The sequence below is a fragment of the Emys orbicularis genome, chromosome 8 (assembly GCF_028017835.1).
Source record: "Emys orbicularis isolate rEmyOrb1 chromosome 8, rEmyOrb1.hap1, whole genome shotgun sequence".
In the NCBI taxonomy this organism is placed as follows: Eukaryota; Metazoa; Chordata; order Testudines; family Emydidae; genus Emys; species Emys orbicularis.
The window spans coordinates 88,146,150-88,167,929 of NC_088690.1; the positions used below are offsets into that span (position 1 = coordinate 88,146,150).

At 42.8% G+C, this 21,780-nt stretch overlaps 2 protein-coding genes across 2 annotated transcripts; one reads left to right on the forward strand and one right to left on the reverse strand.

Moving 5' to 3' along the window:
* Positions 1 to 60: 60 nt before the first annotated feature.
* NUDCD2 (NudC domain containing 2) lies at positions 61 to 9,878 on the forward strand. Its single transcript, XM_065409636.1, has 4 exons — positions 61 to 303; positions 3,301 to 3,349; positions 7,559 to 7,710; positions 8,836 to 9,878. The coding sequence occupies exons 1-4, from the start codon at positions 115 to 117 to the stop codon at positions 8,917 to 8,919; spliced, it is 474 nt and encodes a 157-aa protein (XP_065265708.1). The 5' UTR covers positions 61 to 114; the 3' UTR covers positions 8,920 to 9,878.
* A 2,334-nt stretch (positions 9,879 to 12,212) lies between these two features.
* On the reverse strand, positions 12,213 to 21,486 carry CCNG1 (cyclin G1). Its single transcript, XM_065409173.1, has 7 exons — positions 21,401 to 21,486; positions 19,990 to 20,253; positions 18,241 to 18,494; positions 17,101 to 17,179; positions 16,909 to 17,007; positions 15,601 to 15,795; positions 12,213 to 14,002 (listed from the first exon to the last, which is right to left on the reverse strand). Exons 2-6 carry the CDS (start codon positions 20,251 to 20,253, stop codon positions 15,604 to 15,606), a joined length of 888 nt encoding a protein of 295 aa, XP_065265245.1. The 5' UTR covers positions 21,401 to 21,486; the 3' UTR covers positions 12,213 to 14,002; positions 15,601 to 15,603.
* Positions 21,487 to 21,780: the final 294 nt, after the last annotated feature.

Genomic DNA, 21,780 nt, shown 5'->3' on the forward strand with positions numbered 1-21,780 from the left:
GGGGCGCGTGCGCAAAACCTGCCTAGCCCGCGACGGCGCATGCGTACCGCGCTGTTTTCGGAGCGGAAGGCAGAAGCGTGCTGTTAGCTGAACGGTGTGGGGCCCGTGAGTCCTATGTCGGGCCCCTTTGAGGAGCGGAGCGGGGTGGTGCCCTGCGCGACTCCGTGGGGATGCTGGTACCAAACTCTGGAAGAGGTCTTCATCGAGGTGCAGGTCCCGCCGGGCACCCGGGCGAAGGACATCCAGTGCAGCCTGCAGAGCCGGCACCTGGCGCTGGCCGTGCGCGGGCAGGAGGTGCTCAAGGTAGCGCTGGGAAGGGGCAGGCTGGCCGAGTAGGCTGCCAGTGGGGCAGGGCCCGGCTTAGGCCGCAGAGCTGCGGGGGCAGCAGTTGTTGCAGACAGTCAAGACCGGCGGGGTGCGTTTGCTCTGGCGCTGGTTCGCTGACACTTGATCCTTACTTCAGTAGGGAACGTGTAACTTCTTCCTGCCCTTGCTCGCACTGCTGGGGAGCCTTGGGGGAGACGCTGCTTCTAGCGCCGTGGTATTAGATTCGGGGGGCTGAGGGCCCATGTGCCGTTGACGTGGCCCTTGGAGTGGTATCTCCTTTGCCTATAGAGCGTCTGGTGGTTGGGGTGTAGCTCCTGCAGGGAGCTGTGAACATTTTCGACCCGTCTCCTGTGTTAGTAAAGAGTTTGGCATTTCAGATTTAAACGCTATGTTTGTTGTAAAGTTCCATACAGTAACTCCTCACTTAAAGTTGTAGTTATGTTCCTGAAAAATGCAACTTTAAGTGAAACAATGTTAAATTAATCCAATTTTCCCATTAGATTTAATGTAAATGCGGGGGGTTAGGTTCCAAGGAAATTTTGGGGGGGGGCTGACAAAAGGCATTATATACTGTACTGTGGTGGGGAGGTGCCCCTGGCTTACCCCTGGGGCTCAGGGCTGGGGGTGCAGGGTCTTGGAGGGAGTTAGGGGTGGGAGGGTGTTCAGGGTGGGGGTGCAAGAGGAGGCTCAGGGCTGGGGCAGGCAGGAGGTGCAGAGCACTTACCTGGGGCAGCTCCTGTTTGGTGCAGGGGGTGTGCAGGTGGCTCAGCGTGGCACTGCACCCAGGGCCGCGATTCTGGGAGCTGCCACACCCCCGGCAGGCGGGGCCACCCGGAACGCAGGGGATTTAGGGGCTGCAGGGCCCTGGCCTGCAACTCTAAAGCCGCTTTCGGAATGCGAGCACGGGCCGGAGGACTTGGGAGGAGCAGGGGCAGCCAGCGGCCGGAAAGAAGCCGCGCTTTCCCCTTCAAAGCCGGCCGGAGAGAAGCGGTGATTTGAAGGGGAAAGCGGCGCTTCTCTCCGGCCGCTGGCTGCCCCGCTCCTCCTGAGTCCTCTGGCCCGTGCTCGCAGGGCCGCATTCCAAGAGGGGCTTTAGAGTTGCAGGCCAGGGCCCCGGGGCCCCCTTAGCCTAGGGCCCTGCAGCCCCTAAAGCCCCTGCGTTCCAGGTGGCCCTGCCTCTCGGGGGAGGGGGGGGAAGCTTCCCCCTCCCTCCCAGAAAGTCCTAAGCGCCGCCAAACAGTTGTTTGGCAGCAGCGGAAGTGCTGGGAGGGAGGAACGGAGGGGGAGGAGGCGGAGAAGAGCAACTTGTGCAATGCTCCCTTGTAAAGTCAGCCAAACAACGACGTTATAAGGGAGCATTGCACAACTTTAAACGAGTATCTTCCCTAATGGAGCAGTGATGTAACTTTGAAGCAAGGTGAAGCTGGAGGACGTTAAGTGAGGAGTTACTGTACAAACCTGCCAGAGTCTTCAAACAAGGTAAATGGGAGTAGGCTGTTTAACATTGAGAATACTAGACTGATAAGGTGGGTGAGGCAATATAGAGACAAGCTTTTGACCGTACACAGCTCTTCTGGTCTAGGCCTGTGTAAGCTCGCAAGTTTGTCTTTTCACTAGCAGAAGCTGGACCCTTAAAAGATATTACTTCACCCTCCTTGTTTCTCTACATTCTGGGACTGACACGGCCACAGCAACACTGTAAAAAAATTCAGAATATTGCCTCATTTCTCAAAATGTGAGGTTGATTATTTTCCATTTAAGAGAGAGATAGTAAGTAACTTTATGCCCAGGGTCTTGATTTTTTTTTCTTTTTTACAAAACCTGCTAGTGCAACAGGTTTTTTACAAAACCTCCTAGCATGTTTCTTGTTTGGTTTTGCTTTTTTTGGGGGGGGGGGGGGGGGGCAGTTAAAACAGTTTTGAGGGAATTATAATACTTCCTTGCAGTGCTTGAAATGCAAACTGTAGTATTCTACTAGTAAGTGAGAACCTAAGTGAAACTGAGTCTCTAAGGTGCCACAAGTACTCCTTGTTCTTTTTGAGTAGAAATAGAAGCACAGGGGTCCACTCCTTCACTCCTCAAATTAGCATAATTGACTTCATTTGATTTTAAGCATTTGAAGATGGAGACCTTACATTTCCCCTTCAGTACAAGGTGCTGTACAAATAAATAATAAAAATAATGTATTGGTAACATAGGTAATGACTTTTAAAAATTTATTTGTCTTGGCACTGTCCCTTTAATATTTTTAAGTTACTGTGTCTAATTACAAACAGTATATTACAAAGTTTGTCTTTAATGTATTGCATTAGCAAACAGTAAAACACATTTAATGATGATGCATTGTAGAGTATCCATAGGAATGAAAGAATCAGCTTTCTAATTAAAAAATATTAGAAATGAGAGAGTTTTCAAAGTTGTTGCAGTGCAAATTCTATGGTATATGTCTAAAAGTTTTTGTTTCAATAGTTAAAAGATGCGTACACTGTAGGATTTATCTTAGTACTTCAAAACTTTCTGACTTTCTTTCCTTTCTCATTGGAAAGCCCATTTGCTTTCCCATTGGCGCTGGTAATTAGCAATTCTTTGCATCATTATAATTTATTTATATTGTGCCATAGGTGTGCATGGCACTTTACAGACATACTGGAACCTTGATGGGAAGTCACATTAAAATGGGAACCCCCCTATCCCCCCACTGAGAAAGACAGTCCCTTTCATTGAATGGAGATACTGAAACAGTGACAGGTATTTTTATTGTATTAAGCAATTATTTTTAATAATTATTTTTACTTACTTTCTTAGGTATAATAATCATTGGAGCTTTTCAGTGCCAGGTTGCCCATAGTTACTTTTTAAACCATAGGAAGTTTTCAAACTTCTGTATAAACTGGGAGTAATGTTTTGAGATTCAATATCAATCAGATTTTGAGAAACTTCCATTTTACATAACTTTGTAAATGTCTTTTTCAGGGTAAACTCTTTGACTGCACAATAGCTGATGAAGGGACATGGACGTTAGGTAACTATCTGCTTCTTTTAAATGAAATTTTGAAAGACAGTTAAATGTCTGTGTGTGTTCAAATCTCTCTCCACATTACATTTCATTTCTTTTTAAGAACCAGAGTGTACTATAATTGTGTCATGATCTGCTTTCTTCAAACATACAGTTCTTGGATCACAATACAAAAACAGCCTAATGACGTCTTTGTTTTTTTTAGTGAGAATTAGAGATGAAAGGAAAATACTGTATTAAGTCACCTAGTCCATTTCCTGCCAATGCAGGATTGTTCCCATTAGTATACTTTAGAGTGCTGGTTCCATTCATCTAGTTGTAAAAGTCGTGAGCCAACAGGCCTCACTGAAAGACTGTTGTCCAGATTTTTTCCCCCTTGACATTCAGCATAAATTTTCCTTTTCTTAATTTCATCCCATTACTTTGTTATATCTCAGTATGCTGTCCAAAGTAATTACTTGCCCTCGTTAGTGTTGACCATTTTGAAAGTTGTTACCATGACCTCAGCTTCATTGTTTTCCCTTAGCCAAGATGCACATACAGTAACTCCTCACTTAAAATTCTAGTTATGTTCCTGAAAAATGCGACTTTAAGCAAATCCAATTTCCCCATAAGAATTAATGTAAATAGGGAGGCGTTAGGTTCCAGGGAAATTTTTTTTGCTAGACAAAAGACATTATATACACATACAGTATAAATTTTAAACTATTTTTAACAAGCAATTTAATACTATACTTAGCAATGATGATTGTGACGCTTGGTTGAGGTGGTCGAGTAAGAGGGTGGATCGTCTGGCTGCTGTTCTTGCTGAACTTTTCCAACTCGAAAATGCACATTTAGAGATTGTTGTTTTGCTTTCCTTTTTTATTTTTTTCTTGGTAAATTTCTTTATAGCAAGTCATTACTAATCACTTTAGAGCTGCATTCCCTGTCAGGATCGTTATCACTAAGGATTTGCAAGCCAGCTTCAATCATTTGGAAAGCTTCAGAAGGATGTTTGGCAGTCAAACTTTGATGGATTGGTTCTTCTTTTACTTCTTGGCCCTCTTCTTCCATTGCTCTCATCACCTCTAGTTGCATTAGATCTTCGTTGTTTAGCTCTTCTCTGTGTGAGCAGAAGTTGTGTAACATCGGCGTCTTCCACCTCATCAAAACCTGCTTTCTCGGCCAAGCTGAGGATAGCGGGGACAACATCTTTAAATCCTTTTAAGTCATTGAAACATTCGGGCTACAACTTCCCCCACACACTATTCATGCATGCCTGAGTAACTTAGGCCCAGGACTCACCGATGTTATTGAAGCACTTGAGGATGTTGTAGTCACGCCAATATTCCTGAATCGTAGGTTTGCCTTCCCCATCGGTGCCTCTGATGAGCTGGTCGAAAGTATGGCCTGAGTAATACGCCTTAAATGCAGTGATGGCTCCTTGGTCCATGAGTTTGGATGCGTGATGTGGTGTTAGGTGGCAGAAAGACAACTTTGACGTTTTTGCATAGGTCGTACAGGTTGATTGGATGAGCCGGTGCATTATCAATAAGTAATAAAAACTTGAAATCAAGATTTTCCTTGGCACAGTATTCCTTCCATGCAGGGACAGCATAGAGAATCAGCCATTCTGAAAAAATAGCTCCAGTTATCCATGCCTTCTTATTGGATTTCCAAATGACCGGAAGGTGTTCCTTTGAAAATCCCTTGAGAGCTCGTGGTGTTTTGGATTGGTATACTGTCAGCGGTTTCATGTTCATATCTCTGGCAGCATTACCACCTAAAAGCAAGGTTATGCGGTCTTTAGCTGCTTTAAATCCGGGCGCTGTCTTCTCCTCTCGGGAAATGTAAGTCAGCTTAGGCATTCTCTTCCAGTAGAGGCCCGTTTCATCGACATTGAAGACTTGCTTAGGGGAATAGCCGCCTTCTTCAATTATTTTCTTGAGATAGTCCGGGAATTTTTTAGTTGCTGCAGTATCGGCACTAGCTGCCTCACCAGACATTGTGATGTTATGCAGGTGGAAGCGCCTCTTGAACCAATCAAACCATCCTCGACTTGCCATGAACATCTCTGTCTGTGATCCTTCACCTTGGTCTCTCTCTTCAAATTGTCATACAAACTTTTTTGCCTTAGCTTGTATTACTAGCAAACTTAGTTTTGGTCCTCTATCCACATTGAGAGAAGACACTCCATTATTTTCCAGCAAACTACTTCTTGATCGACTTATTGTAGTAGCACTAAGTGGTGTTACACACCGAGCACTAGCCCTAGTCTTGTCGGCATTACTCCGTATTGTTCTCACGGTGGTTGGAGTAAGACCTAGAGCGATGCCAATGTCTACCGCATGCTCGCCTGCATCAAAATGCTTTAAAGTATCTAATTTAGTACCCAGACTAATGGTTTTCCTGGTTTGCTTACTGCTAGTGGTATTGCTAGGCACTCCACTATCACTTGCTGAACGTTTTTGACTCATGATGCTGGGTGATACTCCTCTGGATGGTGCATGCATGTGCTACTCTTTGTTCCCTTCAGCCTGGAGTGGTTGGGGTCATGCAGCATCAATCAGCTATTGAAAGGGAAAGAATTTGGAAAACCCATGTCATTCTCCATGGTAATCTGCTCCCCTACTGGAAGCCCTGTGGGTTTAGGCTAGGACTAGTTATGGAGTCAGTTTCATTGCAGGTTCTTACTTTCACAGGAGCCCTGCTGGAAGAACCAAAGACCTGTCTTCCAGGGTGCTCTGGAAAAACTGGCCCTGCTGTACCTCCTATAGTAACCATGCACTCAGCACCAGGGCAGCACTGCAGCCAATGTAGCTGTGACTGTTGTAAGAGGAGGAAAATAACCTCTGCTGCAGGGCTGCGCCCCTCCCTGCTGTGTGCATGCAGGGGCAGAGAGATGCAGCTGGCATTTAAATGAATGGCAAATCTCCCATGGATTTCACAGATTTTTATGGGAGTAGGGCCAGGCTCTGTGCATCCCTACGGAGCTTCTCCCCCTTGCTAGAGTGAAGCAGGCGCTGGAACGCTATTAGCTTGCTTTGGGTCAGCTGTCACCCTGTGTTCTTACCCCCTTCCTTCAAAAGCGGGGGGGAAGAAGCGAATGGAATGTTGTGTATTCAGGCGCAAGACAGCAAGGAAGAGTTTGCAGGTGGCTGATGGCCTCAGGCGGAGCTTCCGCAAGCACTTGGCGTAGCGCCCTATTCCCAAGCAGGGAGGAGGGCGGTGGTTGGGCCGTAAAGCGATGATGAATCACTGGGGGGTAGTGTGCACGCAGAGTGTGTTTACAAACATACAGTAATAGGGAGGGGCCCCTGCCTTACCCACACAGGCACAGCCCGCTGTAGACAATGAGGTGGGCAAGGAGGCTGAAGGTGCCACGTTAGGCTAGGAAGCGCCTTGAGTAGCAGCAGCGGCAGATTCCCCCTTTGCAACTCAGGTACAAGCACAGGCGCCAACTTTGCCCAGGGGTGCTCAACCCCTGGCTCCGCCCCAGGCCCGCCCTCACTCCACTCCTTCCCCCAAGGCCCCACCCCGCCTCTGCCTGCTCCCGCTCCACCCCCTCCCCCAAGCAGGCTGTGTCCTCACTCCTCCCCATTTCCCCCCAGACTCCTGCAAAACAGCTGATTGCAGGGGGCAGGAGGTGCGGGGAGGCAGAGAGAGGGAGGTGCTGATCCATGGGTGGGAGGCACTGGTGAGGTGGAGGGGAGCTGATGGTGGGGGCTGCCGACCCACCATGGTTCCGAGCCCCCATGAGGACCGGCTGCTCTTCCAGAGAATCCTGCAAGCAGTAGACAAAGCGGGCGGCCAAATGTTATAAGGGAACATTGCGCAACTTTAAACGAGCGTGTTCTCTAATAGAACAGCGACGTAACGACAAAACGTTAACCTGGAGGACGTTAAGTGAGGAGTTACTGTATTAATATAATTAATCTTTCTTCATCAGTCAGTCCCTCTAGAAAGGGTCCACTTAGTTTGGAGGGAGGAAATATGTATGTACAATGTTTTAAACATATGAATAAAGGGATCTTCTTTTCCTTAGTTTTCTTGTTGCACATTGGTCAGGACGTCTGAGTTTGTCTTCATTTTCAGTGAATGAAATATCTTTTTGCATAGCCTTTAAGAATGAAGTTTCACCAGAAAATTCACTGAAATATTAATGTTGAATTTGGTTGAAAAAGAGTATAGCACTTAAGAAGTCCAATTGTTATTTCTATTTCTCTTATGAAGAAGACAGAAAATTGATACGTATTGTTCTAATGAAGACAAATAGAGATGCTGGAAATTGTTGGACCTCTCTGTTAGAAAATGAGTATGCTGCTGATCCTTGGGTACAGGACCAGATGCAGAGGAAACTTACACTGGAGAGATTCCAACGAGAGGCAAGTCAGAGGACGCTAATTACCGTTTGTTTCTTATTTATACATATTATGCACAGGTTATGGCCATGAAACTGAGAAAAATTCTTTTACATTCATCAGAGATACAGAAAGTTAACCCATTTTTACTATTTTATTTTAACCCATTCTGGTTGATTTGTCACTCAATGGGTTGAATCTTCATTAGGATACCAAACTTTGCCTATAGGATGCCATTCTGTAATATGAGAGAACCTAAAACTCTTCTTTTAAAATTGAAAAAAGGCATTAGTTTTGGAAAGTAATGCATAGTTCATTTAGAATCTTGGCATTTGACTTCACTGAAAGTTGCAAGTACCCAACAGCAGGAGAATTGAGCCTTGAAAGAGGACCTGTATATGGCAGTCTCTCTGAATGATTACATATCTGTATTTAAAGTTTATTTTTCAAAATCATGTCTCCTTGAGTACATTTATACAGAACACACAGTCAAAACTTTGTTTTGAAGACAAAGGAGAGTAAACTCACTGGGCAAATAATTTCTCCCTCTATTTTGAGTAGATTTCATGCTAAACTTGTTTCCCAGTGCTGTGACTACTACTTATAGCACTTCACCATCTTTGTGTACTAGCATTAGTAATTCAGCAGAGCTGTGGGAATAGAGTTTAACAGTTAGCAAGTGCTGAATCAGCACAATTTTTTTGTTTAACAAAAAACAGCAGCATTTTTATAAAAACTAGCTGTCCAGTACTGCAGGAACTTCCCCTTTCAGATAACAATTTAAAGGGACATTGTAAAAGTCAACAGCTGTAATATTTAACCCCGCTCCCTAATAACATTTTAAAGATTTTCTTGATATGGAAATCTAGCTGCCTCCTAAACTTGGGATGGCAACAGCCTGCAAACTCACTTCTGTAGCTGGGCAAGCCACCAACCAGAATCCCAATCTCCCTTTGTGTGTAATTGCTGATGCATGTGTGCAAAAATTTTTTCACTCTCCCTGGAGAATTTCAACTGTGCCAATTCCCAGGAACATAACAAGCAGAAGGTGTGTGCTTTTATCAGTTTGGGAAAGCGTTAAACTTTGATTTATACAGTGATATATTGAATATTAACCTTTATATGAATCTTTCTTTTATCTCTGTACAGAATCCTGGCTTTGACTTCAGTGGGGCAGAAATTTCTGGGAACTACAGCAAAGGGGGACCAGACTTTTCCAAACTTGAAAAATAAACTTTCAGCTGTGTTCCAAAGAACCAGAGAGAAAGTCTGTTTAAACTGAAGGAGTGGAATATGTCATTGCTAAAAAGACTTCACCTGTCTACAGAATGAATATCAAATACTGTCTCCGTGGATAGTTTAGAGGATTCCTTTCAGTAGGATCAAGACAAACAGCAGTTAGAGGCTCATTTTTAAGTGTGCTAACTTTGATATTAATGGAAAATATGCACACATGATAAATGTACTTTAAAGGTGTCATGACTGTTTTTAAGCCGTACGGATTTGTGGAAATATTCCACAATGAAGTGAAATAGAGGCACAGTTATAGAATGTTACATAAATGTTAGCACTCATCCTCTTGTGGAGAATTAATCCTACAGGCAAGCCACCTACCATTATCCTTAACTTTGAAAGACCTATATTTTCTAAATTTTAAAAATGTACTTTTGTAGCTCTCACTTGGTTAGCAGCCTTCTGATGTGTTAGTAAATTCAATTTTAAAACGCAGTGGCAGAAACAAGATTATTACTCTTAGGTGCAGAAAATAAGGTTTGACATTTTAGTGTTGTGCCAAATGTTGCTGAAGGACAAACAGCGTGGTAGCAGAAAGTCAAAAGGTTTAGGTTGAAGCCTGGGTTCTAGTACTTGTAGGTCTACTTACAGTATAGTAATTTAATATTCTTTGTGGGAGGAGAAGAGGTTTTGGTTTCTGAAAGGGTGGAATACTTTGCCTGTAGGATGCAATTCTGTGTACTTAGAAGTTAAAACTCCTTTTAGAATTTAAAAAACTGTTCCCATGTGAGAGCTACCATATTGTACCTCTTCCTGACTAACACACTGAACAAAATGTTGACTTACATACCATTGTGCAAGAAAATAAATGTGCAGTTATGCATTTCTATTGTCCCTACTTAGTGTACAGTTTGAATTTAAGAAAATATAAATTTTAATTACAGGTTTTGGCTTGTGCTTGACTTAGTATTATGTGCTTTATATGAAAGTTACATATTCTAAGACTTTCCTATTTTAATTCTTAATGTAGCCAGCAGAGACTGAGTATATGTCCAACAAATACAATTACAAAAGCCAAATCATCTCCCAATCTAAAAGAGTAAGAAGCCTGCAGAATGCTTTGCACTGTGTTATGCATGTTTACAGATAGACCAGTTCCAGCTGTGAATTCCGGAATAGAGGTCTCTTCATTGACAATGATCTGCCAGTAGCCACCAGTCCACTAAAATCTAAGGCTTAATTAAGACTGTCAGCTGATCACTCACTTCTTCCTCTCTACCCCCATAGCTGTTGTAGGGTGCAAGAACCTAATCCATTTGTAAAATACTGTCAATACCTTCCATTACACCTAGGAGCAAATATAGTAAAGCTACATTCTTGTAACACTCCCTGAAACCATATCAAACCTCCCAGTACATAGATCAGCTGTTACCTGATCCCCTGTGCTGGGATAGCATTCATTTTCTGTAGAATCTTTTTCCTTTTATAGAAGAGGTTCAGACTTCTGAGCCATTATTACAGAGAAGAGGGTAGATATCTCACATTCCCACTAATTTCACTAGTGCATTAATCCAAAGGCTGAGACTCTAAAAATGTCCAGATAACAAGTTCTTATTTCTGACAAATAGCATGAGGATGAAAATTGAGTATGGCTGTATGGACAAATCCAGGGCAAGGAAAGAGAGGATGGGAAAGGAGGCAAACTGAAGGGCAAAAAGTATCTGGGCTGTGAGGTGAACATTTTGTGCCAGCAAGTGATAATGAATTCCACAATGGGGAACTGTACAAATAAGTTAACCGAAAGTTTAGTTAATATGTAAAGAGTTTGTGCAAACTGCCTATTTATAGCAGTGGTACTAAGTAGGATGCCTGGGTACTATGATAATTTTATAGCCTGGACCATCATTAAAAATAGAATTCTGTATTCTCCACAGCCTCAGTTTGACAACTTGTACCCTTACAGAAAACATTTCTATGCAGTCCAGGCTCTGGATTTGGTGCCCTGTGATGCTTTGGGAGAGTTCTGCAAAGACAGGCCAAGATGAGCATCTTACTGCAATATAAATGGGAGATGGCAAAACTTTCAGCAAACCTACATCTAAGCTGCAACTGTTTAGAATTGTACCAAACACAGAGGAGGAAAAAGCCAGTTAGCTGTGATTATGTATCTTGAAGTTAGGGAACAAGACTTTTTTTTTTTTTTTTAATGTAGTGGAAGGAGGCCCTGTTACCATCCACTTCCAGTTATTGCCTAAAAGTGGTTTCTACTGTAGTCAGATCCATACAAGACACTGTCTAGGGTTCATAAGGAGGAGATGGAGTGGTGCATGTAGGATATGATTTCACTTGAGTTCAAATCCCTTTCGCTCTCTCCAGATGCCTCAGACATAAAGCCAAGAGGTAATGTGAGCTTTCTGGATAGGAGCATAGTTATCTAACAGCTTCATTTAGGTTTTCATGTTGTACAGCTCCAGTCAAGAAATCACCCCTGCAGCTGAGGGAGAAGTAACTGCTTAGTCAACCCTTCAAAATCAATTGTAAAAGCATTAGCAAAGGTATGTAATAGACCCTTAGGAGTCCTTTCTCAAGAATTGCTTATGTAAGAAGGCCACTATAATACTTTGTTTAGGGCTACAATAAAGCTCTCCTCACAGCTGTTCTGAAGCCCTCCTACACTAATTTTATTTGCTATAGAAACTGGTGCCAATACCAAACTCCCAGTTCCTGGGGAGGATAGTTTTCAAGCCTCCTGTTCAAAATCTGAGTATACACATAGAAGGTATCTAAGGTCTCTCTAAAAAAAAAAAAAAAAAAAAACACACCACACACACACCCCACAAAGTGTAGGAACATGTAGCCTACTAGTAAATACTGTGGTGTTGCAACCACTGTGGACTTTACTATACCCTACATTTCAGGCAGAGCAATCCTTTAGAAAAAGTCAGGATAGTCTATTTCAGATATGTCTCCTGCTTTGACATTTAAAGTCAAACTAGAGAGGAAGTGAAAACCAACCCTACTCATCTATACATTAAATAAATCTTGCTAGGTTTGTTTAGTCTTAGGTGTCACATATAAAAAAAATCTTTTCCCTTAAACAATAAGTTGACCGCTGTTTTAAGACAGATGACAATGAGATCTCTACAATGACTCTTAGCACCTACCGTTTAAGTTTACTTTCATAAGAGCATTTATTTGGGAAGTTTAATTACTGTTCACAGAATAGTAAAGAAACCGATAGAGTTTTGTAATAGGTAGTGGGAAGAGTGTCAAAAGGACAATTACCAATACCCGCATTTCAATAAGTTTTATTGAAAGGTACATTCTTTAATGAAATTGAGACCATGTTACTTCTGCTAAGAATGGCACAGTGCATCTTCAGCAGTTGCATTCAACTTGCATAGCATGTACTATCCTTTGCTTCCCTTGCCCCTTTCACCGGTCAGCAGTTAGCAGTGGTAACTACATACAGCATACCTATCTGCATGGGCAAGGCTAGCAACAACGTTCATCTATAAGTTCATAGTAGAATTTTCCCCCCCTTTAGTTTAAAGTGCTCTGTAGGAAGTTTGACTATGCTTTTACTACATTAGAAGGAAGGTGAGGAGCGTTTCCCCAAAATCAATGTTCGACTTTAAAAAGTAGATGTTGGTGTACCAGCCCCACATTTTATTTAACTATTCACAGTTCTTTTCTCTCATTGCCCAAATAAGTTAAGAATGCATGCAGGAGTTATTAATGATTGACCAGTAAGAGGTTCTCATGCAATGTGATGTGGAGCATTCAGAAGTCACTGCCTACAGCCCAGCTTCAGCCATTCATTTCATGGCCTACAACACCACTGCAGCTTTACTTGCTCTTAGGCATCCCATTTATGAACATCTTTAGAGCGTACTCTCTCATATGTTTGACCTTCCTCTATTGCTGAAGAGCTAGCATTGACACATAGGGTTTAGATCTTTTAGTGACAAACCAGGACTGAAGTTGTATTTGTTCGAAGTAGCAGAGTTGATTCAGAACTCAAACTATTAGAGGTATAGATGCAGTTTCCTATTTGGGCAACAAAAGCTGATGGTCATCTTACATTAGGGTGGTACTGGTACAATTTCTATTGAGGGCATGCAAACTGCACCTGCATAATAATCAGAATTTGTCCCCTTGTCTATAAGTGAACTTAGGGAAAAAACTATTGTCAGGCTCTGCAACTGACCTAGACAGAAATAGCAAAGTAGCAGTTTTACTGACATTGCAAACTGATATAGGGTGCAGTTTGCTTGTTAAAGCCATGCTTTCAATCTCCACCAAAGTTCACAAAATTATACTTTTCACAAAAATATGGGTAGAAGGATGGCTAAGTTAAGTAATGATGCAGAGTAACAACTGCAGGCTTTCCCAGCATAGTGTCTGTCTGATTTGTATTTTATCATCTTAGCTAGAGTTGTCAACTCTGCACTGGAGGTGAAGTAAGTGGACTGCACTGCATCAAAGGACCAATGCCTTGTGCAGGAGGACATGGCTACTCAAAACATGACACTGAATACAAAACATTTGACTTAGTCTCTTATCTGTCCAGTACAGTATCGGAGATTTGTCTGAGACTATTTGGTAGCCTCAGCAGTCCTGAAGCACATTATGCCCCCTATGTTTCAAGTACAAAAGTTTTAGGAGGTGGAGAATCAAATTGCATGAAGTTAAGTAATCCAACTAAACAGCCACAGTTGCAGTAACCAAGGTTAAACTACACTAGCTGTTCTATCAGTTAACTACCAAGTTATCTAAGGCTATTCACTACTATAAAACAGCATTATGATGCTTCACTGTTACATATGCATATTTCAATATTCAGACAGGTTTTAGTCATTCATCCTTTAGGAACTTTTTACTACTTATTACTCCTGTAGTCAGCACCAATACAACTGCATTTGCTGGAAAGGTCTACTAAAGAAACCTGGATGTTTTAGTTTTCCAAGAGTTGAACTTCAGATGCTGGAACAGCTGTCATGTTTTAGGCTTGAGTTTTCAATTCCACAGCTGAATTCTGTAAACCAGCCGTCAGGATAGTCCTCTTTCCATTTTAAGATTCCTGTGCAGACAGTATAAGAGACATTAAGTCAACTAAACAGCTGTTACTACAAATGGCTACGTGCTGTACAGCTGTAGTGCAGCAAGACAATTTCTGCCCCTGAAAGTAGGAAGAGGATGGGGGAGGGGGAAACGATACTCCAGGGAAGACAGTTAATGGTGGTCATTTAATTTTTTTTTTTTTTTTTTTTTAAGTAGCAACTCAGCAGTGAAAGTTAGTTGGATAATAGGCTAAAACAATTAATTTATGTCCTGCTTAGACTCCCCACCCCTGAAGTTTATTTCAGGCCTTTAAGTTTGTTTCAGCAAGAATGGTTTATCATACATTAGTTAGATACAAGCAGTGTTCCAATAAAATGTTGGAAAACAGCTTGTCTAGTCAGTGCACCGGACAGTTAGAGGCTAGTTTTGCCAGATTAAGCTTAACCATGTTTAAACTATGTAGCTACAGCAGAACCTCAGAGTTACAACCTCAGGAATGGAGGTTGTTAATAACTCTGAAGTGTTTGTAACTCTGAACAAAACGTTATGGTTGTTCTTTCAAGAGTTCACAACTGAACATGTATTTAATACAACTTTGAAACTTTATGCAGAAGAAAAATGCTGCTTTTAACCATCTTAATAAGTGAAACAAGCACAGAAACAGTTTCCTTACCTTTTTTTTTTTTAAACACTAATTTTTAGCAGTTTACATTTAACACAATTCTGTACTGTACAGAATTTGCTTTTTTTCCCAATCTCTGCTGCCTGACTGCATACTTTCAGGTCCAAATGAAGTGTGTGGTTGACCGGTCAGTTTTTAACTCTGGTGTTTGTAACTGAATTTCTACTGTAGAGCCTTTGGAAGTGTGAGGGGAAGCAATGTCTTAATGCATTAAATACCCTGTCAAAGTATGTATTTTTGTAGGAAAATCATTGTCTGACATCAGCTTTGTAGACTTTTCTATGACAATTATCTCAGAATCATTATTGCATAGCCTGTACGCATGTTAGGAACATTTGTCCTGAAGTCCTAGGACAACCAGAAACTTGTTACAGGCAAGCCAATTTCAGTAACTTGGTGTCTGGAGGATGAGCTAACCAACCTTCACTATAAATTTTGGTGCACTGATTGATACATTGGACCTGCTGCTCAAGTATAGACACTCCTCTTCCTCTCCTCTTTTTCCTTGTAAGCACCAGAATGTGAAGCAGGTTAACAACCTGGCATCTGTCACATTCCACCACTTGCTCTGCTCACCTAGCTGTGCTCCGGACTTCAGTGAGTGAGATTCAAGTGGCGGACACCACAGTATGGGAAAGAACTGGTACTCTGCTACAGGAGACATTAGGAGGGTTGCCAGTTTGTATTTTAAGACTCAGATATTAGTGTTGATGCACCTAAAGGTCAGCAGAATGTGTCCAAGAATTGACAGGCCACTTGGAATGTGTTGATTAAATGGATGAGTTGCTTTGTTTGACAGCTAAATTGAATATCTAGGCTGTGCCTAGGGGGCTGAAGAAACCTCCTCCAGTCTAGTAAGCATGAAGAAAGTTTTAGTTGTTTAAGGATTCCTGTTTGTGCACAAATCTAAGTTGAAAGCAGCTAAAGAAAGTTACCTGTTATGAGCCAGTCTCTGGGATTGTGGGGAGGTGTGAGATTCTATAGTAGCTATGCTTCAGCTGCCGTGCTGTACGTCCTGACACAATCCACTTCAGCTTCTGAACATTTGGTTTTGAACACTTGTTTGATGAGTATTCTGCAAGGCACTTTAATACCAGTTCCTTCCAGAAAGTTAGGTCTCTGCTATTTGTCTGAATGAAGAAAGGTTGAAGCTAGAATTAAGCACCCATTTCCCAGTTGTTTTAATCTACCCTCAAGCAAGCTAAATTAAGAAAAGCCTTGTACCACATGCCAATTGTGGGAGGTGTGAAGGGGACAAGCTTAGGTGCCAATAGACTGCTGAAGGCCCTTAGTTATTAAGAGGTTCCCCCCACTTCCACTAAAGGAGCCTTGCTGCTCCCCCCATGCCACCCCTGACCTGGAGACTAGTATCACTGTACCCCAGCATGTATGAGTTTCTTTATCCTCAATCAAGCGTCAACCAGAACCAGCCTTCATTTACTAAGCTATTGCAGCCTCTGCAACTATTTAAGTTGAAAAATTGTAGGTTTTTTTTTTTTTAACTACAAAGAGCAAGAGCTTGGACAAAATACTTCACATTATTTTTGTGACTTACTTTACCGGGCACCTCCAACAGAAAGGACTAGTTCCTTTGTGAACAAGTTTCACAATAGTTCCACAGAATGATGCCATATAAGTTGTGGATGATAGTAATAGTCAAGTTGAGCGGAAACCTGATTTGTTGGTTTTCCTTCGCAGTTTATTTACATCAGCTCCCACTGGCTGCGGTTCGCCGTTCCAGGCCAATGGGGCTGCGGGAAGCAGCAGCCAGCACATCCCACGCCGCTTCCTGCGGCCCCCATTGGCCTGGAATAGGAGACTGCAGCCAGTGGGAGCTGCGACTGGCCGAACCTGCGGACGCTGCAGGTAAACAAACCGGCCCAGCAGCGTATTTCCCTAACTGGCTGCGTGCCAAAGGTTGCCAATCCCTGATTTACATCATGGATACTTTGAAGGACTGTTGTGCGCTTTCATCCCCTATGAGCCAGTCACATGAATGCTGCAAAAAAGTTACAAGCAAGTTTTTCAAATCTCTCCATCTCAGGAGAAAAAAGTCAACTCCCATTTGTCAGATCAAGTAAAGAATTATTCCATTTTTAACGGTAGCAAACTAGAATCCTTTCTTTGGAGGAGCCTTCAAGACAAGCAGAATTATGTTCAACAACCTAATGTTAAACTTGTTCAGAGACTCTACCCTTCACTGTTGTTAGGGTCATTTCCCCCCCTCCCTCCCCATGACCTACCTTGGAATGTATTTGAAGGCATTCTATCGCCTCTTTCAACTCTAGCAGTTTCTTTTCTTCGATCTCCAGTGCCAATATAGATAATGCCAAAACAGAAGGCTAAGGGAAACAGAAAGTAAACGTTAATACTGACAGCTGAGACTGTTAAGCTTCAGTAAACTCAGTGTGCTTATGGTATTAGAAACCACTTACCTTGGCTTTAGAGAACATGATTCTGCAGTGACATGCCTTAAGCTGGGCTTCAAGTCTCTCAAAATTAAGATGCTTTCTCCTGTAAGAGAATGGGATTAAGAGTTTAGTTAGTTGTAGAGAGCATGTAATTTTCTTTTTCGGTATATAAATCAGATCAAGATTGCAAAAGCCTTAGAAATTTGCTGAGCGTTTAATACAAAATTACTCAGACATTCTCTTAGATACGGTTTAAGGGCTCCATCAGTTCCAGAAGTGTTTGTGAAAGAAGAATGACAGGCTTCTTTTAAGTTCAGAGGTGTTGGGTATGTCTACACTTAAACCGCTACAGCAGTGCTGCTGCCGCAATTCAGTGTATACAGTAACCTATGTCAGTGGCAGGGGTTCTCCTGTCAGCATAGGTAATCCACCTCCCCACTTCTGCTGTCTACACCAGGGGTTAGGTTGGCATAGCTACATTCAGGGTGGAGATTTTTCACACCAGAGAGATGTAGGTATGCCAATGTAAGTTCCCATTGTAGACTAACCTTAGGACTCAGTTTCTGTACTATAAAATTAAGTGATAAAGCAATAGCACATTAAGCTGCGTTTTATACATAGATATTTTTCTATATACATTTGCAAAACTGGCAACATGGTAAAGTAAAAGCAGTTTTGACTTTATATCCCCAGTTGTTCTTACCCAGCTAAGGGGTATGACAGGTTTGATGTGCTTACAATATTTGTTGACCAAGCAAGTTTTGATCTTGAAGTAACTAAGGATATTCATGAACCAGTTGTCTTTTCAGAGACGACATTTTGAAAGACTATCTGTCAGACACTACTGCTGCTTGATCAGCAATGCATTAACCTGCACCTGTTCAGCAAGGCGGTTTCCCTGATCTAAAACTATGCTCAGAGTCATTTTTATTTTAGCTGTAAACAACATTGTCCCTGAAGTAGGAGAAAGCTCTGTTCATTACAGCACAGTATCAATCCACAGGGATTCATATCAGCCACTGTTTACCTGTTCGTAACTGTTTGCATTCTCACTTTTGATTTAAATTGTATACATTAAAGTAGATTACTTGAGCGATTTCCCCCCCACCAGCCCTTTCCAGTGGGCAGTGAAGCTTCAAAGTCATGGTGAAATAGTTGTTTTACCTTTCACAAGGTAAATTCTCATGGATGAGCAAGTGATAGAGTTGTAGAAACTGAAAGGCAGTTGTAGCTTTGACTCTCCAGTATAGCTTCTCTAACACAATTTTCTCCATTCTCATCATGTCAGATACAGTGAACCTATACTGGCTTATTCGAATTAAGTCAGTGGCTAAGGGAACGTTTCTTTCCTCTTCTGTTGCTTTCACAGCCAGGTAGAAGCAGCTTAGTCCAACACAGCCTAAGTGTTTAGGCTGCACCTAAAAGAGAGTTAAATTCCTTATTATAATGAAAGCATTTTATAGTAAGTCAGAAAAATAAACATGTATTCAGCTAAAATAGATGTTGGGCTCTCTTTTTAAGCCAAGCTCTGCAGGTAGCAATCATTTTGCATACTGTAACTCGACCATCCGCATCCATACACCACGATGTCAGATGCCCAAAATTACTTCACTCTGCTTTCTACAAATAGGGGCATTTGGGAGATTCCCTTCTCTTATACTGAGCTTTCCTTATTGTATTAGAAATCTAGCCATTGCTATACCAGGTTAGATCAGGGTCACTAATCCAATATCCTATTGGAGAGTTAGTGAGGTACAAGAAGTTCCTTGGAGGAGAATTAATGAATAATTTAAACTAGTGGACATTTCTTCCAAAACACTGAAAGAAACTGGCATGTGCTCAGAAGTAAGTGTGTCTAGTCCTTTTTTAATCTGATGGGGTTAGCTTTAAAATTTTCTAAAGCATATTTTTTGGATTCAGTAATTTTCCACTCCCACCCCACCCCCCATTTAGGAATATGCATGGTCTCTGACTGTGGTATGCTTAAGTTGCCTTAAGACTGAGTTGGAAGATTTTGAATTGCTTACTTTTGATTATTATACAAGTATCTTTGAGAACTTTTATTTCTGATAGCATACACAATGGTATAATGAGATCCTCTGGTCACTCTGTGCAATTATAGGAGTACTCTTCAGTCCCCAAATCCCTCCTTCCCCAAAACTATTGAAGTACTCAGTGCTGACCAACATCTGAAGTCTGTTGAGCACCTGGCATTTTGGACAAGAACCTTACAGATCTAGAGTAGTAAAATAAAAAGTAGCTTACAGGAATGTACATGTACATCTTATATTGCAAAGAGTAAGAGAAAGCATGCGTACAGGAGAGCAAGAGTAGTTTGCTGTTTAAGACTAGTGAAACTCTGACGTGTCTGCACAAATTGAGATATAGGCATCATCTACACTAGAAAATTAAGTAGGCTTAACTACATTGCTAAGGGGTGTGAAAAATCCACCCCCCCCCCCGAACAAAACAAAACAAAACACCACACACCAAAAAACAAAACAAAACAACCCATAGTTGAACTGACCTAACCCTGGTTTAGACATCACTAGGTCAACAGAATTCTTAAGTCAACCTAGCTACCACTTCTGGGGGGATGTGTATTACCTGCACAGATGGGAGACCCTGACCTGTTAGCATAGGTATGTTTACAATGAAGTGCTATAGCAGCACAGCTGTGCCATTATAGCACTCCAAGTGTAGACAAGCCCATAGGCTGTATCTTCACTTGGAATAAAGGTGTTCTTAACTAGAGTTAAAATCTGATGTGAAAACTATAGTGCTTGTCTTCAATAAGTTAGGAGGTTACGTTAAAGGCTATGAAGCATAGCTAACATTTCCCCCCCCCCTTAATTAAGTGAAGGCAAGGCCATAGAAAGTTAGTGCATTAGAGCTTATGTTTCCAAAACATACCTTCATTTTTGACAGAAACCGGTCTAAGAAATTCACAGCTAAAGAAAACGTTTCTGTATTGAAGCCAAAGAATTGAGTTAAGCTGAGGAGATCTTTTACTTCAAAGTCTCGCAACCTTGCAGTCATTCGGAGGCCATTGTCATGAGCAGTTTCAATTAGTCTCAGGCCAGAAGCCTTTGGCTGATATCTTAACTCTTGTTCCAACAGAGCATTGAGCTGATATAGCAATTCCTGAGCTTCAGTTGTTACAAGCATTTCAATCATCTGTAATGAGACACAAATACTTAATGCAAGAAGCTACTAAAAAGAGTCCCAAAATGCCTTTATGATATGCTGGGGAGTTACATTTGCCCCAACATCAATCAGTGGCAAAGATGCTCTTCAAAGCACATGAAAGCGCTTCAACCTTCCCCAGGAGGATAGAATTACATCATAACATTAGCTAGCTCTACTTAGATTTATAATGACTCCCTCTCTATTGTTCTAGTCCAGGGGTTCTTAAACTGGGGGTCAGGACCCCTCAGGGTCACAAGGTTATTACGGGGGGCAGGGGGAGGGTCATGAGCTGTCAGCCTCCACCCCAAACCCTGCTTTGCTTCCAGCATTTATAATGGTGTTAAATATATTTTAAAGAGTGTTTTTAATTTATAAGGGGGTCACACTTAGAGGCTTGCTATGTGAAAGAGGTCACAAGTACAAAAGTTGGAGAACCACTGTTCTAGTCAGACATTTTCTGCCGTTATATTTCTGAACTTAGACTTTTGATTTTATAGTACACATTGTACAGAAGATTTTATTATTTACGGATTTGGATGGCCTTCAGTTGGTGTGTTATGGCCAGCAAGCAGCCTTCCCCTTTAGTATACACCCTGAAACGCCCACATTATACAGGAATCTGTGCTGGCATTTTCTGTATGCAAGGAACCCAACCTCAAGTTCAGAAGTATTCCTCCAAGAGAGAGGTCAGCATTTGCAGACAGCGGAGCTGTAGCGCTGACTGAAGAGCACAGACACATTGCACAACGTCAGCTGCCCGAGTCCCTCCAGTCACTCAGCACCTCCCCCTCCACAGTGACATGCCTGGGCTTGTCCGCCCCGCTCGGGAGAGAGGGGACTCGGGCTTATAGACCCCGAGACATAATCTTAGTGGGGGGGAGGGGGGTTCAAATCCTCCTCCCAGCAATTACAGTTTGACCCCTGACAGCCCCAAGCTGTAACTCCACAGACCGGCTGGGCGTGGGGCAGAGAACCGACCGCCCAGCCTGCAGCCTCTGGTCCCCCAAACCCTCACGCGATGGATCGTCCCCCCCCGCCCCCAGCCCAAACCCATAAACGATCCATCCTCCCACCTTACCCAACCTGGAGCCCCCCAGCCAAACCCCCGCACGATAGTCCCCCGCCGAGCCCTTACCGTGCGATCGGGGGCAGGCGCCGGGTCCTGCTCGGGGCCGCGGGCACCTCACAGATAAATACTTATAAAACGTTACTTAAAACCCCAGCGTGTTTAAAAATAAATAACCGCGCGTCGCCGCCCCGAGACTGCCCGGGACCCCACCGCGGCGACGCCTGCCCCTACCACCCTCCGGCCCCCACCGGCTCGCGCCCCCAGCCCTTATGTAGAGAGGGGAGGACGCGTGCCGCCCATAGTCGCCTCCGGTTGGCTGCTTATGGGGCTGATCGACCAGCCAGTTGGCCAATCAAGACGCTGACTGAGAGGGAGGCCGAGGCTGGCGTTTACCGGCTTCAGATGTAGCCTCGGAGGTCGGGTAGGGGCGGAGTCACTGACCCGAG

Excerpts from the sequence above, each read along its gene's own strand:
- NUDCD2 (XM_065409636.1), top strand. The coding sequence starts at position 115 with ATGTCGGGCCCCTTTGAGGAGCGGAGCGGGGTGGTGCCCTGCGCGACT. Across the intron at positions 304-3,300 it reads GCGGGCAGGAGGTGCTCAAG|GGTAAACTCTTTGACTGCAC; the intron begins GTAGCGCTGGGA and ends TGTCTTTTTCAG. Across the intron at positions 7,711-8,835 it reads TGGAGAGATTCCAACGAGAG|AATCCTGGCTTTGACTTCAG; the intron begins GCAAGTCAGAGG and ends ATCTCTGTACAG.
- CCNG1 (XM_065409173.1), bottom strand. The coding sequence starts at position 20,253 with ATGATTGAAATGCTTGTAACAACTGAAGCTCAGGAATTGCTATATCAG. Across the intron at positions 17,008-17,100 it reads TCATGTTCTCTAAAGCCAAG|CCTTCTGTTTTGGCATTATC; the intron begins GTAAGTGGTTTC and ends TGTTTCCCTTAG. Across the intron at positions 15,796-16,908 it reads GCCTTCAAATACATTCCAAG|ACAAATAGCAGAGACCTAAC; the intron begins GTAGGTCATGGG and ends TTCTTCATTCAG.